This window comes from Centropristis striata, chromosome 14 (genome assembly GCF_030273125.1).
Source record: "Centropristis striata isolate RG_2023a ecotype Rhode Island chromosome 14, C.striata_1.0, whole genome shotgun sequence".
In the NCBI taxonomy this organism is placed as follows: domain Eukaryota; kingdom Metazoa; phylum Chordata; class Actinopteri; order Perciformes; family Serranidae; genus Centropristis; species Centropristis striata.
In genome coordinates, this window is record NC_081530.1 from 36,015,894 (window position 1) to 36,034,573 (window position 18,680).

General features: G+C 37.8%; 2 protein-coding genes across 2 annotated transcripts; both read left to right on the forward strand.

Moving 5' to 3' along the window:
* The first annotated feature begins 307 nt into the window (after window positions 1–307).
* Window positions 308–2,035, forward strand: LOC131985422 (complement C1q-like protein 2). The gene is made up of 3 exons (XM_059350496.1): window positions 308–412; window positions 1,413–1,538; window positions 1,619–2,035. The coding sequence occupies exons 1-3, from the start codon at window positions 340–342 to the stop codon at window positions 1,897–1,899; spliced, it is 480 nt and encodes a 159-aa protein (XP_059206479.1). The 5' UTR covers window positions 308–339; the 3' UTR covers window positions 1,900–2,035.
* A 4,777-nt stretch (window positions 2,036–6,812) lies between these two features.
* Window positions 6,813–10,910, forward strand: LOC131984444 (complement C1q-like protein 2). The gene is made up of 5 exons (XM_059349259.1): window positions 6,813–6,864; window positions 7,790–7,852; window positions 8,130–8,213; window positions 10,432–10,557; window positions 10,630–10,910. Exons 1-5 carry the CDS (start codon window positions 6,813–6,815, stop codon window positions 10,908–10,910), a joined length of 606 nt encoding a protein of 201 aa, XP_059205242.1.
* Window positions 10,911–18,680: the final 7,770 nt, after the last annotated feature.

The following is an 18,680-nucleotide window of genomic DNA, read 5'->3' on the forward strand; positions in this document are numbered from 1 at the left end:
TTATTTAAGTTTTCATTATGTTCATATTAATTCCACCCAATCCCACTTTTCTAACTATTCCTACTTGAATTTCTTCTGACACATTCCCACCAGCATGACGGCGTAGCTGTTCAGCTGTTCAGCATCTAGCATTCTCTAGTATGGTTTAATCTCTCCTTGGGGTCGTTTACTGAGGTTTCAGGTAAATTCATGAGTGTAGCTTTTACAGAAAAAATGAGGGTCAACCTGCTGTAAATAATGTGTTGTGCATGTTAACAGCGTGCTGCTCTGTCATTCACTGTCATTGCATCAACTCCAGACCTGCAGACCAGACTGAGCAGCAGTGAGTCCAAGATCGAGATGCTGATGTCTCTGGAAACTCGACTGACTGCCACCGAGAGCAAAACACGTGACCTAGAAACAGAGAATGCAGGTATTTCACTGACAAACATCACCACCAACTTTTCTGTTTTTTGCTAGTGGATGAAATTGTTGAGGAGGCTCCTTCTGTCAATACAAAGTCCATAGAGAGCTATGGTTTGTTTGTTTTCTGGGGTCTTTATAAAGTATTCATTATGTGTTATTAGTATTAGCAAACATTGGGGCGGCTGTGGCTCCGTTGGTAGAGCGTCCGTCCAGTAACCAGAAGGACGAACTTACGTCGCAAAAAAATGTGCAAAATTTTGCATTGAAGTGAATGGGACGGCCGGAAAAAAAAATGAGCTAAAAAGAACAATAATTAGAGATTTTCAAACGTCTACTTCTCCGGCATGATTTCACCTAGAGACTCCATTTAAACTTTAAACAGTAGACACAAGTCTTGTGTATTAATCCACGTTTCGATAGGTCATGTAGTTTTTTATCAATCCCTGTTCAATGACCATGATCATTTTTGGAGAAATTCTGAGATTATAATGGGTGTGTATTGCACGGAATGTTCGTGTCACAGTATGTGACATCTTAATTGTCCAAAAATAAATTTGAAAACTGCGCTCCAGGCCGTGAATTCCACTCTACAGAAATAATTTATACATAGAAATGTAGGAAAATTTGTCTTCTCCCTCACAATCCTCTGGTAAAGCTGTCAAAGTTATAGTTTGGGCGTAGGACGCACAGATGATCCATGAACACGCACCAACAGCCTCATTGGCTCCCATATTAAAAACGCAGGAAGATTTCTGTAGAAAAGCATATTTAACAGTTTTTCAGATTGCTCTTACAAAGCTATTTTTTCATTTTTCTTCACAAAAAACATATGTAGACGTTCAGGAAGAACTCAGGACGCTCAAAGTGAAGTCGGATCAATGATAGGTGTTATGGTTTTGCCAAAAATGCTTTCTGTTCAAGGCCAGAAATTCCAGTCTGTCCACCTGTGGCTGCTGCCACTGTGCCGGAACATTCTACAGCTGCAGTTAATTCTGTTCTGTTCTCAGAGAGGAAGGTGGCCTTTTACACAGGTCTGACTGATTCAGGAAGTGTTGGACCATTCGATACAGACACCACACTGAAATACAGAAAAGTCTTCACCAACATCGGCGATGCTTACAATCCATCTACAGGTAATTTACTGCAGCTCACATCAACATGTTTACTCATGTGAATCTACACTTGTTACAGTTTTTCTTTTTCTTCTCTGTAGGTTTCTTCACAGCTCCAGTCAGAGGGGTCTACTACTTCCAGTTCACTCTGTGTGGTGGCCAAACAGGTTTGATGGGTGTACAGGTGTTCAAGAACAACCAGAGGATCATGTGGAATGCGGAGAATAAGGAAGAAGGAGGTGAGGAATACATGACTAACTCTGTTGTCTTGGAGCTGATGGCAGGAGATCAAATCCACCTCGTTCTCCCATGGGGCTATACTCTATGGGACACTTCAAACAACTACAACACCTTCAGTGGCTCCTTCCTCTTCACACTGTGAGGATCCTTCAGCTGCTGTCTGACTCCTTATTGGCTACACTGTAATTTACTGCATGTACCAAATAATGAGGTTCTGCATCTGACTTCTCTGTTGTGTCATCACATGAAAGCAACATTGAAATAAATCTATGAAGCATTCAGAAAACAATGTTTATTCCCTCTGATTCGCCACTTTGTTCTCCCTGACGGTTCCTCTCCTCATTCACTGTCTACCTCTACCTCTTTTGTGTGTCTATTTTGAAAATGTCCTGTATCAGTGCTGTGTAACAATTTTTGTCTATTTTGATAATTTTGTGTCATTTTTGGTCCAAAAATTCCCCAAAAATGACACAAAATCATCAAAATAGACAAAAATTGTTACACAGCACTGATACAGGACTCAAATGCAGCACTCAGGAGGCAGAAAGAGGAGGTAACCAGTCTTTAATCACAGGCAATAGTTCGGTACACGGGAGTTCAGTCAGGCAAGGCAGGCAAACAATCCAAAGGGAGGCAAGGCAGGCAAACAATCCAAAGGGAGGTAAGGCAGGCAGACAATCCAAATGGAGGCAAGGCAGCCAAACAATCCAAAGGGAGGCAAGGCAGAGTCCAAAACAGGCAAGGGTCAAAACCAAAAAGCACACTAGGAAAACGCTGGAGAGTAGGACACATGGTACACTGACAATCTGGCACTGGGCACATAAAGGGTTTAAATAGAGAGTCAATGAGGTGATGAGACACAGGTGTGTGATTAGGGGGGCGGGGCCACCACCAGGTGGGAAGCTGGAGCCTAGTAGGCAGAGGAGGGGCTGACTGTGACACAAATTGACCTAAAAAGACACAAAATGACAAAAAAATGGATGTAAAAATGACCAAAAAAGACACAAAATGACCAAACAAGAAAGAGAATTTCCAAAAAGTTAAACAAATCATGGAAATAGACACAAATTGACCAAAAAAGACAGAAAATGACACAAAAAAATACAGTCATGAAAATGTTTTTGATACCACCCTTGTTTTTTCTAATATCTTGTTAATTTTCTTTCCGATCACTGACGGAGTTATTGATGTACTCATGAATCAGACTAACTCTGGTTAAAACACGTAATTTTCCCATTTATGTTGTGATAATATTTGCCCAATTTCCTTCAAAAATATCCTGACCTTACTCTTCTAATTTCCTCAATTTTATCCCAACACATTCTCACTTTACCACCCAAAATGTCCCCAAACTGTGCAAAAACGGTTTTAATTTTCGCCCCAAATACCTTGATGTAAATTAATGTTATGAAATAATTTAAGTTTTTTATTTAGGGAATAAAACTGTTTCTCTAAGGTGAGGGGACAAAAACTGTGGTCCTCACAAAGACAGAAGTACAAGAAAACGTGTGTTATCAACCAACAGAGCGAGGACACTTTTGGGAAGTGAGGACATTTAATTTGTTTTTAATGTTCAGGTTACAATTAGGTTTATGTTTTAGTTGTAATGGTTAAAGATCCATGATGTCATGAAAGTTCCAGCGTGTATGTGTGTGTGTGTGTGTGTGTGTGTGTGTGTGTGTGTGTGTGTATGTAGGTGTGTGTGTATGTGGGTGTGTGTCTATGTGTGTGTGGTCTGCAATCAGCTCAGGTCGGGCGGTGCAGGTTGGCCTAGTTCAGGACTGCTGCACACACACACACACACACACACGCTGGAACTTTCATGACATCATGGATCTTTAACCATTACAACTAAAACATAAACCTAATTGTCACCTGACCATTAAATGTCCTCACTTCCCAAAAGTGTCCTCTCTCTGTGTATTACATGTAAACACACACAGTGGTTTATTATGATACACATCAATATATGACAGTAATAATAATATAATAATAATAAAATATATTCAGTTTGACTCACTGTCATTATTTTATCTTTTATAGCTTCTGATAATAAAAGATTGTTCTCACTTTGCAGTTTTTATTGTTGATAGAAACCAAATAATGTCTGAGGACCAAAAACAAACCAGAGATTTATATGAATTATTTTAATACGGAGCATGAGACGACTTTCTGTCATTTCTGGACATATGATGTTCTAATATGTATCAACAGACTATAATGGAAACATTTCTGTTGATAAATGATGTTATTTTACTTCAGTGAAGAGTTGTAAATGTTGTCTCCAAATCTAACATGAAGAGGTGAAATGAGGAGAAGATCTAGTTTTATGTTTTATTCTAAATATATTTGAGTTTATCTCAGCTTTGACTTGTTCTATCTTCATCAAACACAAAGTGTGTGTCAGCAGGAAACACACTGCTGAAGGTTTTACAGCTGGACGTCCTCCAGAATACTGTCAATGATTGTTTGATAGAATCAGCAGTGGAAACAAACCTTCACTCATTTCTACCTTTAATCTCACAACTTGATGCTTCTTTTCTCTTTAAAACAACTAAATAACAACAAGGAAGGAGAAAGTGAATTATAATGTATAAAATGTTTTCATCAAATAAAGTTTATCAAGCAGTGGAAATAAAACCTTTAAGATGTGAGTCACTTAGACGCTGCAGAAAAAAACACACATATATAAAACACACAAAAAACACAACAAAACACAAAAACACACATAAAGAACACAAAAAAAAACACAACAAAACACAAAAACACACATAAAGAACACAAAAAACACAAAAAAACACAAAAAATACAAAAATAAACATTAAAACACATAAAAACACACAAAATGACAAAAAGCACTTAAAACAAACACAAAAAGCACAGAAAAACACAAAATAACAACAAGGGAGGAGAAAGTGGATTCTAATGAATAAAATGTTTTCATCAAATAAAGTTTATTCAGCAGTGGAAATAAAAGCTTTAAGATGTGAGTCACTCAGATGCTGCAGAAAAAAACACACATATAACACCCACAAAAAAACACATAAATAACACACAAAAAACACTAAAACACCCATAAAGAACACACAAAAAGACAAAAAACAAAAAAATTCAAAAATAAACTTTAACACACAAAATTCAAAAAAACCCATATAGAAACACACAAAATGACAAAAAGCAAACAAAATAAACACAAAAGACACAGAAAAACACCAAATATCAACATGGAAGGAGAAAGTGTATTCCAATGTATAAATGTTGTCAGCTAATAATGCTGTGTGTAAAGTTAGCCCAGGTGTGACTCAGGTGTCTACCGTCTCTATAAATTACCTTTATTAACATATTGAGGAAAAGCACTGATTCATTCACTCAGAAAAGAGTTGTCTCTTAACATAATCCAGGCAGTGATTACCTTATCACCACATAGGTGAGGCTGATTATTAAACACTAATATACAAACATAATTTGTAGGAGCCAGGGTTGCTGTGAGACACAAAGGTGAGGAGATCTTTAGGCTATAACAAAATAAACAGCCTAACGTCTGGTAAAAGTACAGTAAAAGTATTGTTTAAAAGATCTGATATGGTGAATCATAAACTGTGTGGTGAATATGTTATGTTTCTGAATATTAAATCCTGTGCAGTCTGTCTATCAGTGAATAAAAGTGAGATTCACGTGACGTGTGGTCATTGCCTTGCCCCCCCTTTAGACGGTCAGATCGCTGTCGGACGCTGTTATTTATGATCTTATTTTATAGATGAAAATCATTTGGTTCTCCTTGTGAAGCTCCATATGACTCTATCAGAGGATGCAGTGTGAGAAGCAGCAACACCAGAGGACCAGGGCCGGCTCTAGGCAACATAGGCGGTCGCCTAGAGTGCCATCTGCTGGAGGGGCGCCCCCAGTCAACCTCGAGGGAGAAAAAAATAATTTTTGATGCCCATTGCCACTCTCCCTTCGTGTTCTGTCTTGAAAATAATAAATACTAACCAAATAAAGAAACAGATAAACAATGACTTTTAGTCACTTGTGGTACTGAGTCACGTGACGTGTGGTCATTGCCTTGCCCCCCTTTAGACGGTCAGATCACTGTCACCAAATGGGTTAGTGCCTGCCCTGCAGAGGACTGCCTGCTTCCTCGATGCATGTGACAGTTTAATTATGAAATTAAAATAAATAAATGAATAAATATGAAATAATATACAATATATTCTGTATTATTATTATTATTATTATTATTATTATATTATAAGGGCCATTGTCTGTATATATTTTTTTAATTGTATGGATATGCACTTGTACGTTATTGTAAGTACATGTGTGCACGTGGCTCGATTTTTAATATATTATTAATATTCTTCATATTATATTTAAATACCGGTCATATATTATGTATTACATCAAATGTACAGTATATTTGTTCATAATTTATCGTTATTGTATTCTATGTTTTGGATACTTACTTACTCTACATGGGGTTCTAGGCCTGTACTGTGTTGTGTATGTGCTTGTGCACAAGGTCGCATGCACGTATGTGTGTGACAGCATGAGTAGACTACACATACAGATGTGGGTTATCACTTTTGACCCAAAAATATTGTGTTCATTTGGAGTCTAGTCTTCATAAAAGTGTTTTTATGTGAAACATGACGATTTTTTCCTTCAGAAAATAATGTTATAATTAAGTTGACCTTTGACCTCTTGGATATGAACTGTTATCAGACTTTAACAGGCTTTCATGGTCAAAGTGTTCCAGCAGCCTGCAGCAGCTGGTATCTTCTCACCTGCACACAGATCATATCAGGTCATCTGAGGCCAAACTAGAACACGTCATCCCAAACAGGATCCTTGGAGTCTGGAGAGGATATAAGGCGGGCCGACTGGACCTCTGCACCTTTGTGAAGACGTGTGAACTGAACAATGAGGGCTGTTGGTTTGCTGCTGCTGCTGCTGCTGGCTCTGTGTGGGTCAGGAGCTCAGGGGGAGCTTCAGGAGACGGAGACCACAAAGACAACCACACCTGACATCTGGGCGGAGGTGAGGGCTCTGAGAGACATGGTGGTGGAGCTCAACGTGTACGTGGAGCTGCTGCAGAGAGAGAACTCAGGTACACACTGGTTACTGTTAATGTTGTCTTTAAGTTGTCATGGATATTTACAGCAGTTTTCAGTGTATTTCTGAGGTAAAATGAGGGTCAACCTGCTGTAAACAATGTGTTGTGCATGTTAACAGCGTGCTGCTCTGTAATTCACTGTCATTGCATCAACTCCAGAGCTGCAGACCAGACTGAGCAGCAGTGAGTCCAAGACCGAGGCGCTAGAGAGAGAAAATGCAGGTGATGAAGTATGTCAGTTAACTGATGAACTTAAAATAAAAATGAACAACAAATTAAACTTCTTCTGTTTTTCAGTCCAAGCTGCAGACCTGGTGTCCTTTGAAACTCGACTGACTGCCACCGAGAGCAAAACAAGTGACCTAGAAACAGAGAACGCAGGTATTTCACTGACAAACATCATGTTTTTGGGGGGTTTTACCACAAAATTTGAAGCTGTTAAAGGTTTCATATACTATAAAGTTGGGACGCTGTAGAAAACAAATAAAACAGAAAAAAACTCAGAGAAACTGCTGTGAAAATATATTTCACAAAGGATCAGTAAATGATCGGTCTGTTTTATTTTAGACAAAGTCACAACTGTTATGGTGTCATGGATATTTACAGCAGTTTTCAGTGTATTTCTGAAGAAAAATGAGGGTCAAACAGCTGTAAATAATGTGTTGTGCATGTTAACAGCGTGCTCTGCTCTGTAATTCACTGTCATTGCATCAACTCCAGACCTGCAGACCAGACTGAGCAGCAGTGAGAGTGAACTTCTTATCAACAAGTTCAAGACCGACAAGCTGGAGAGAGAAAATGCAGGTGATGAAGTGTGTCAGTGCACTGAAATCAATATGAACATGGACATTAGAATATATCTATGTTTACCTGTTGTCATGTAATAATTCACAATCACAATCATACTTCTGTTTTTTAGTTCAAGAAACTCGACTGACTGCCACCGAGAGCAAAACAAGTGACCTAGAAACAGACAACGCAGGTATTCCACTGACAAACATCATGGTTTTTAACCACAATATTTGAAGCTGTTAAAGGTTTCATATATAATAAAGTTGGGAAGCTGTAGAAAACAAATAAAACAAAAAAAAAACTAAGAGAAACAAAAGTTAATCAGTTTTCAACATTTTCTCTCTTTGTCAAGTTTTCTTTATTAAATATATTTCACAAAGGATCAGCTCTGTTTTAGAAAACAGAAAACTGTTGTGCATGTTAACAGCGTGCTTCTCTGTAATTCACTGTCATTGCATCAACTCCAGACCTGCAGACCAGACTGAGTAGCAGTGAGGATGAAATTCTCATCAGCAAGTTCAGGATCGAGACGCTGGAGAGAGAAAATGCAGGTGATGAAGTGTGTCAGTTAACTGATGAGCTTAAAATAAATATGAACAACAAATCAAACTTCTTCTGTTTTTTGGTCCAAGCTGCAGACCTGATGTCTTTGGAAACTCGACTGACTGCCACCGAGAGCAAAACAAGTGACCTAGAAACAGAGAACGCAGGTATTTCACTGACAAACATGACCACCATCTTTTCTGTTTTTTTGCTAGCAGATGAAATTGTCGAGGAGGTTCCTTCTGTCAATACAAAGTCGATAGAGAGCTATGGTTTGTTTGTTTTTTGTAGTCTTTAATATGTATTCATAATGTGTTATTAGCATAACCAAACATTGGGGCGGCTGTCGCTCAGTTAGTAGAGTGTCCGTCCAGTAACCAGAAGGACGAACTTACGACGCGAAAAACTGTGCAAAATTTTGCATTGAAGTGAATGGGACCTAGAGACTTCATTTAAACTTTAAACTGTAGACACAAGTCTAGTGTATTGGTGTATTAATCCACGTTTCGATAGGTCATGTAGTTTTTTATCAATCCCTGTTCAATGACCATGATCATTTTTGGAGAAATTCTGAGATTATAATGGGTGTGTATTGCCCGGAATGTTCGTGTCACAATGTGTGACATCATCACCAGAGTGTAAAGGGAGAGAAAAAACTGTCAAAAAATAAATTTGAAAACTGCGCTCCAGGCCTCAAAGTCCACTCTACAGAAATAATTTATATGTAGAAACGTAGGAAAATTTGTCTTCTCACTCACAATCCTCTGGTAAAGCTGTCACAGTTATAGTAGGACGCACAGATGATCCACCAACACGCACCAACAGCCTCATTGGCTCCCATATTAAAAACCCAGGAAGTTTCTGTAGAAAAGCAAATTTAACAGTTTTTCAGATCGCTCTAACAAACCTATTCCTTCATTTTTCTTCACAAAAAACATATGTTAACATTCAGGAAGAACTCAGGACGCTCAAAGTGAAGTCGGATCAATGATAGGTATTATGGTTTTGCTTTCTGTTCGAGGCCAGAAATTCCAGTCTGTCCACCTCTGGCTGCTATCACTGTGCTGGAATATTCTACAGCTGCAGTTAATTCTGTTGATGGCTCTGCTCTGATTAGTCGACCCCAAAGCCTTTGATCCTTTGATGTATCTCTCACAGAAAGAGAGAACCAGACACACACACAAACACAACCACACATAACATCATAACATTATGAGTATTAATTGTTTGAAATCTCTGATTATTACTTTAACAGATAAAATGAGGGTCAAACAGCTGTAAATAATGTGTTGTGCATGTTAACAGCGTGCTGCTCTGTAATTCACTGTCATTGCATCAACACCAGACCTGCAGACCAGACTGAGCAGCAGTGAGAGTGAACTTCTCATCAGCAAGTCCAAGATCGAGACGCTGGAGAGAGAAAATGCAGGTGATGGTTGTACACACACACACACACACACACACACACACACAGTCTTGTACTTCTATCTTTGTGAGGGCCGTCATTGGAACAGTGAATTCCCTTGCAAGGTTACAATAGTTTTTAATTTTTCATTAGTTTTAGTTTTAATTTAGTTGTGAATTTTTCTTTTCAAATTCAGTTAGTTTAAATTAGTAAGTATAGTATATATAGTATATAGTAAGTTGAGTTGTATAAACAGTATTTATTATTTTACATGCTTTAGTTTTAGTTTAGTTTTTATTAGTTGAGGTTTTTGTAATGGGGTATTTGTTGGGTGGGAGATTAAAAGAGGTCACAGTAAATTTTGCCTTTTTTTCCTTTGTCTGATCCATCTTCATTGTGTATGAAAATAGTTGACAAAGACGAAAACGAAGCACATTTTCATTTTGTAACCACAAAATACAGTTTCAGTTAATTATCTTTTTTTGAAAACACTCATTTTTATTTTTATTTCATTTAACGAAAATGTTTTTTCAATTCTAGTTTTCGTTATTTTGTTTCGTTCTCGTTAACTATAATAATCTTCTCCCCGAGCCCCTAACCCTAACATAAACCTGATTGTAACCTTTAACCCTAAAACAAAGTCTGAAATCTCAAAAAAAGCCTTTAAAGAAGTGAAGACCGGCCAAAATGTCCTCACTGTGTTGGTTAAAAACGTGTAGAAGTACAAGAACACACACACATACACACACACACACACACACACACACACACACACACCAGGTGAAGTTTAATGATTTACACTGACTTTGTTCTGTTAACAGAGAGGAAGGTGGCCTTTTACACAGCTCTGACTAATGACGGATTTGTTGGACCGTTCAACACAGACACCACACTGAAATACAGCAAAGTCTTCACCAACATCGGCGATGCTTACAATCCATCTACAGGTAATTTACTGCAGCTCACATCAACATGTTTACTCATGTTAATCTACATTTGTTACATTTTCTGCTCTGTAGGTTTCTTCACAGCTCCAGTCAGAGGGGTCTACTACTTCCAGTTCACTATGAATGGTAGCCGAGCAGGTTGGATGGGTGTACAGGTGTTCAAGAACAACCAGATGATCATGTGGAATTATGAGCATAAGGAAGGGTCAGATCGTGAATTCATAACTAACTCTGTTGTCTTGGAGCTGATGGCAGGAGATGAAATCCACCTCGTTCTCCCATCAGGTTATTCTCTCTATGACGAGTCAAGTAACCTCAACACCTTCAGTGGCTCCCTCCTCTTCACACTGTGAGGATCCTTCAGCTGCTGTCTGACTCCTTATTGGCTACACTGTGATTTACTGCATGTACCAAATAATGAGATTCTGCATCTGACTTCTCTGTTGTGTCATCACATGAAAGCAACATTGAAATAAATCTATGAAGCATTCAGAAAACAATGTTTAATCCCTCTGATTCTCCACTTTGTTCTCCCTGACGGTTCCTCTCCTCCTTCACTGTCTACCTCTACCTCTTCTGTGTGTTCACACATTTTTACATCTATTTTTGGTCATTTTGCATCTTTTTCGGTCAATTTGTGCCTATTTCGATAATTTAGCAAAATTATCAAAATAGACACAAATTGACCAAAAAAGACACAAAATGACCAGAAACAGATGTAAAATTTAGGGGAAAAATGACACAAAGTTATGGAAATAGAAACAAATTGACCAAAAAAGACACAAAATGATAAAAAAAAAAAAATACAGTAATGTAAAAAAGTATTAAACCACCCTTGTTTTCTCTAAAATCTTGATAATTTATTTTCGGTCCGTGACAGAGTTATTGATCTACTCATGAATCAGACTAACTCTGATTAAAACACATAAAAATTTTCCCTTAAATGTAGTGATAATATTTGCCCAATTTCTTTCAAAAATATCCTGACCTTAATCCTCTAATTTCCTCAATTTTTCCCCAACACATTCTCACTTTACCACCCAAAATGTCCCGAAACTGTACAAAAACTGTGCAAAAACGGATTTAATTTTCCCCCAAATATCTCAATGTAAAATAGACACAAAATTACCAAAAAAGACACAAAATGACAAATAATAGATGTAAAAATGACCCAGAAATTACTTAAATTTAAAACAGTAAAATAAATGCACATGAATGCTAGAAGTTTCCCTCTGTGACATCACTTCCACCTTCATGTGCGTCATAATCACTGCGGCCACTAGAGGGCGACGCTGACTACTCAGGTAAATTGGGTAAATATCATCAAAACATTTATGGGAAAATTACGTGTTTTAATCAGAGTTAGTCTGGTTCATGAGTAGATCAATAACTCTGTCACGGATCGGGAAGAAAATGATCATGATATTAGAGAAAACAAGGGTGGTTTAATACTATTTTAGATGACTGTATTTTTTTGTCATTTTTGTGTCTTTTTGGTCAAATTGTGTCTATTTAGATGATTTTGTATCATTTTTGTGTAATTTTTACATCTATTTTTGGTCATTTTGTTTCTTTTTTGGTCAATATTTGTCTATTTTGATTATTTTGTGTCATTTTTTTCTCATTTTTACATCTATTTTTGGTCAATTTGTCTTTTTTGGTCATTTTGTGTATTTTTTGGTCGATTTGTGACTTTTCTTGGTCATTTTTACATTCATTTTTTGTTCTTAAGTCCTCCTTACGAGATTTCCTTAAGATTTTACGAAGATTGTGGCATTCATGAATTTTTTTCTTATCCAGGATTTTTCTTAAGTAAAAACAAATCCTATGAACTCTCAGGGGTCTTAAGCATATTTCAGTGGTGACATGTTGGCATGGTTGAGTTGTCTTCTTTTGGTAAGTTCAATAAAATACATGACCGTGAAATTTCCGTCATATTTATGTATTATTCCAGAAAATAAATTGTTTGTGTTGTTGCAACCTGCACTAAGGCTGCTAAATTAAAATAAATTTAAAAAAAAAGGCTGCAGAGACTCCAATACATCCAGAACTCTGCAGCTAGGATCCTGATGAGAGTGCGGAAATATGATCATATCACCCCCATTCTCCACTCACTTCATTGGCTCCCCGTTTCCACCCGGATTGAATATAAGGTTTCCCTCCTCACTCACCAATGCATCTACGGAAATGCCCCCTCATATCTCAAAGAACTACTCACCCCACAAAACGCAACACGCTCTCTCCGCTCCACCCACTCAAACCGGCTCCACACACCAAGAACCAGACTCAGCACCATGGGAGACAGGGCTTTCTGTGCTGCTGCCCCACGGCTGTGGAAAGCCCTTCCTGACACCTTGAGGGCACCACAGTCCATAGAGACTTTTAAAAAAGGACTAAAAACATTCCTTTTTAGAAAAACCTTTGGTTCCTCCCATCTAGATGGTTTTTAGATTATGTATCTGTTTTCTGTTTTTAGCTGTGTTTTTTTTTCCCCCTTTTCTTTTTCCTTTTTATAATTAGACTGTTATGTTTTTAACCTGTAGCACTTTGAGATTTCCTGTAATGTAAAGTGCATTACAAATAAAATGTATTATTATTATTATTATTATTATTAAATTTAATTTTCTTCCTCCAAGTGATCTCCTGCAGCAGAACTTCTAGTTCTGAACTGCTAAAGTTTTTTTTCTTTTTACCTGTGCTCCAACGGATTTATGCTTTGCTTGAGGCATTCTGTTGCTGTTTCCTCTGTGTGGCCCTGCAGTCCTTTTTATGGGCATTAATGGGTGGTTACCTATGTTAATTAGACTCACCTGGCACGCCCGCTCAACTTACGTGGAGATGGCATTCATCAATTTAAGAACACAGCTGCCAACAATTCAGCGGCTTAAGAACACTTTGATGAATCTGACGTAGGGTCTTCTTAGAAATCTTCTTAAGAAGGACTTAAGAAAGAATTTAAGAGGATTCTTAAGAAGATATTGGTGATTGAGGCCCAATATTTTGGGGTCAAAAGTGATAACCCACATCTGTATGTGTAGTCTACTCATACTGTTACACATACATGTGCACGTGACCTCATGCACGAGCACATACACAACACAGTACAGGTCTAGAAGCCCATGTAGAGTAAGTAAGTATCCAAAACATATAATACAATAATGATGAATTATGAACAAATATACTGTACATATGATGTAATACAGAATATATGATGATGGGTATTTAAATATAAAATGAAGAATATTAATAAAATATTAAATATCGAGCCACGTGCACGCACACATGTACTGTACTTACACTGACTTACAAGTGAATATCCATACAATTAAAAATATATATGCAGATGATGGCCCTTTTAATGAAATAATAATAATAACTAGAAAATTTCTAAAGAAATTTTGATTGTGTGCTTGCCTCTGGACCGTGACTCTCGTGGCTTATCAAAAGGGGCAGGGATTAAACAGGGACTTTCTGCTGAGTACACTGACACCTCATACAAGTCTCTAGGACAAACGGTTCACTAGTTAGTAAAAGGGGGCGTGGCTAATCAACGGGGCGGGGTTATCAATCACCAGTTAAACAGGGACTCTGTCCTGAGCTCACAGACACTTCATACAAGTCTGTAGGACAAACGGTTCATTATTTAGTAAAAGGGGGCGTGGCTAATAAAAAGGGGCGGGTTTATCAATCACCAGTTAAACAGGGACTCTATGCTGAGTAATCTGACACTTTATACAAGTTTCTAGGACAAACGGTTCATTAGTAAGTAAAAGGGGCGTGGCTAACCAAAAGGGGCGGGGTAATCAATCACCAGTTAAACAGGGACTCTATGCCGAGTAATCTGACACCTCATACAAGTTTCTAGGACAAACAGTTCATTAGTTCTGAAAGGGGGGGGGGGCTTTGGTAGCCAAGCAACCAGATGGCCAGGTGGAGTCGACCAATCAGAGCAGAGCAATCAACTGAAATTAACTGACAGTTCCACCACCGGGGCAGCCAGAGGGAGACAAACTGAAAATTCTGGCCTCGAACAGAAAGCATTTTTGGCAAAACCATAATACCTATCATTGATCCGACTTCACTTTGAGCGTCCTGAGTTCTTCCTGAACGTCTACATATGTTTTTTTTTAAGAAAAATGAAAAAATAGCTTTGTTAGAGCGATTTAAAAAAACACTTACATCTACTTTTTTATGGAATCTTCCTGCGTTTTTAATATGGGAGCCAATGAGGCAGTTGGTGCGTTTTGTTTGTGCATCTGTGCGTCCTGCGCCAAAACTATAACTCTGACAGCTTTACCAGAGGATTGTGAGTGAGAGGACAAATTTTCCTACGTTTCTATGTGTAAATTATTTCTGTAGGGTGAAATTTGCGGCCTGGAGCGCAGTTTTCAAATTTATTTTTTGACAATTCTTTCTCTCCCTCTACACTCTGTTTGATGACATCACCACTCTAGACTCTCCATTGGGTTACATTGGGGGGATTTTTTGAAGTGTTTTTGCCCAATAATTTGAAAACCGTTTGTCGAAACCCTTAGAAAAGTGATAGCACACCTGTCATGGGCGAGTCGGTCGATTTGATACCTTTTTTGTGTATGTGCGATCAAAACTCTGGGAGGAGTAGTCGACCGAAAAATGACACGGAAGAAACGGAAGAAATATAAAAATAAGCCCGGTGAATAGTAGTTAGTGTGCTTTTGCAAGCAAGCACACAAAATAATAATAATAATAATAATACAGAATATATTTTATATTATTTCATATGTATTCATTCATTATTATTTTATAATTAAACTGTCACATGCATCAAGGAAGCAGGCAGTCCTCTGCAGGGCCGGCTCTAGCCAATTTGGTGACAGCGGTCTGACCGTCTAAAGGGGGGCAAGGCAATGACCACACGTCACGTGACTCACTACCACAAGTGACTAAAAGTCATTGTTTATCTGTTTCTTTATTTGGTTAATATTTATTATTTTCAAGACAGAACATGAAGGGAGAGTGGCAATGGGCATCAAAAATTATTATTGTTTTTTGTTTTTTTTCCTCCCTCGAGGTTGACTGGGGGCGCCCCTCCAGCAGATGGCGCTCTAGGCGACCGCCGATGTTGCCTAGAGCCGGCCCTGGTCCTCTGGTGTTGCTGCTTCTCACACTGCATCCTCTGATAGAGTCATATGGAGCTTCAAAAGGACAACCAAATGATTTTCATCTATAAAATAAGAAAGTATAAATAACAGCGATCGACAGCGATCTGACCGTCTAAAGGGGGGCTAGGCAATGACCACACGTCACGTGAATCTCACTCTTATTCACTGATAGACAGACTGCACAGGATTTAATATTCAGAAACATAACATATTCACCACACAGGTTATGATTCACCATATCAGATCTTTTAAACAATACTTTTACTGTACTTTTACCATACGTTAGGCTTTTTATTTTGTTATAGCCTAAAGATCTCCTCACCTTGGTGTCTCACAGCAACCCTGTCTCCTACAAATTATGTTTGTCTGTTACTGTTTAATGATCAGCCTCAGTTATATGGTGATAAGGTAATCAATTTTCCTCAACATGTTAATAAAGGCAATTTATAGAGACGGTAGACACCTGAGACACACCTGGGCTAACGTTACACACAGCATTATTAGCATTTATACATTATAATACATTTTCTCCTTCCTTGTTCTTATTTGGTGTGCTTCTGTGTTGTTGTATTTATTTTGTGTGCTTTTTGTCTTTTTTTTTTTGAGGGAGGGTATGTGTTTTCAATGTTTATTTTTGTATTTTTTGTGTGTTTTTTTGTAATTTTTGTGTCCTTTTTGTCTTTTATGTGTGTTTTGTATGTGTTTTAGTCTTTTTGTGTGTTCTTTACGTGTGAAATGTGTTTTTTTCCTTTTTGTGTGTTCTTTATGTTTGATTTTGTGTTTTTGTGTGCTTTTTGTCATTTTGTGTGTTTTTCTGTGTATTTTTCTTTCATTTTGTGTTTTTATGTTTTTAATGTTTATTTTTGTGTTTTTCTGTGTTTTTTGTCATTTTTGTGTGTTCTTTAAGCGAAAAATTATTATTGTTCCAGTAATATTATCCTTTTTTTTTTTTAGTTTGAATTCTATTTCTATATGTTACTCAGGTTTCTGTATTAGGTTAACCTTCTTCACAGACCCTGTGGAGTATTTCTAAATTATTTTTTCTGATGCCTTTTCTGTTTTATTGGACAGAGAGACATTGTTCTCTGTATGAGTGTAAAATAAAAGGTTTTTGCTTCATGTTGATGCAAATTTAGATGATTTGAATGTTTGTGTGTGAGAGCAGTGTGAATATCTAAATGACTTTATTTTCTGCACGTTAAAAGCAACCATCAGGTTTTCTTGGACTCTCTTCTCACTCTGTTCATTTTCAGCCAGTCCGCCTTCCTGTGAGACCACACTGAGATATCTCAACAAGTATTAAAGGGACTGCCATGAAACCTGTTTGATCAGGAACTAACCACACATGTTGCTGATGGAAAACCTAAAACTAGTGAGTCACATGACGTGGAGCTGTGCCGCACCATGCAGTGGACACGAGGCCTTCGTCTTGTTCAGCGTCCCCCAAAACATTTTCACATGTAGAAAAATAAACTGTAGATTTAAGAGTTTTATTGTTGGAAGGATGAAAAATGTACAAACATTATGAGACAAGCGAAAAAAAACAAGAAACAGTTTCTGTAGGTGACCTGAAGTGACCTGGACTAGTTCAGGGATCTGTATGTGTGTGTGTGTGTGTGTGTGTGTGTGTGTGGTGCAGGTGAGATTAAAGGTAGAAATGAGTGAAAGTTTGTTTCCACTGCTGATTATATGAAACAATCATTGACAGTATTCTGGAGGAGGAGGAGGAGCAGGAGGAGAGGAGAGGAGGAGGAGGAGAGGAGAGGAGAGGAGAGGAGAGGGGGAGAGGAGAGGAGAGGAGGAGAGGAGGAGAGGAGAGGAGGAGGAGGAGGAGGAGAGGAGGAGGAGTAGGAGAGGGGGAGAGGAGAGGAGAGGAGTAGAGGAGGAGGAGTAGGAGAGGAGGAGAGGAGGAGGAGGAGAGAGGAGGAGGAGGAGAGGAGAGAAGGAGGAGGAGAGGAGGAGGAGGAGAGAGGAGGAGGAAGAGGAGGAGGAGAAGGAGGAGGAGGAGAGGAGGAAGAGGAGGAGGAGAGGAGGAGAGGAGAGGAGGAGGAGGAGACTCATATTTGTATTGAATCTCTTTTATCTTTTAACAGTTAAACTAGTTGACAGATGTAACAGACATCAGCACATGTACTACATGTAAACACACACTGTGGTTTATTATGATACACATCAATATATGACAGTAATAATAATAATAATAATAATAAAATATATTCAGTTTGACTCACTGTCATTTTTTTATCTTTTACAACTTCTGATAATAAAAGATTGTTCTCACTTTGCAGTTTTTATTGTTGATAGAAACCAAATAATGTCTGAGGACCAAAAACAAACCAGAGATTTATATGAATTATTTTAATACGGAGCATGAGACGACTTTCTGTCATTTCTGGACATATGATGCTCTAATATGTATCAACAGACTATAATGGAAACATTTCTGTTGATAAATGATGTTATTTTACTTCAGTGAAGAGTTGTAAATGTTGTCTCCAAATCTAACATGAAGAGGTGAAATGAGGAGAAGATCTAGTTTTTTTATTCTAAATATATTTGATCTTATCTCAGCTTTGACTTGTTCTATCTTCATCAAACACAAAGTGTGTGTCAGCAGGAAACACGCTGCTGAAGGTTTTACAGCTGGACGTCCTCCAGAATACTGTCAATGAATGTTTGATAGAATCAGCAGTGGAAACAAACCTTCACTCATTTCTACCTTTAATCTCACAACTTGATGCTTCTTTTCTCTTTAAAACAACTAAATAACAACAAGGAAGGAGAAAGTGGATTCTAATGTATAAAATGTTTTCATCAAATAAAGTTTATCCAGCAATGGAAATAAAAGCTTTTAGATGTGAGTCACTCAGACGCTGCAGAAAAAAACACACATATAAAGAACACACAAAAAACACACATAAACAACACACATAAAAAAACACACAAAAACACACATATAAAGAACACACAAAAAGACAAAAA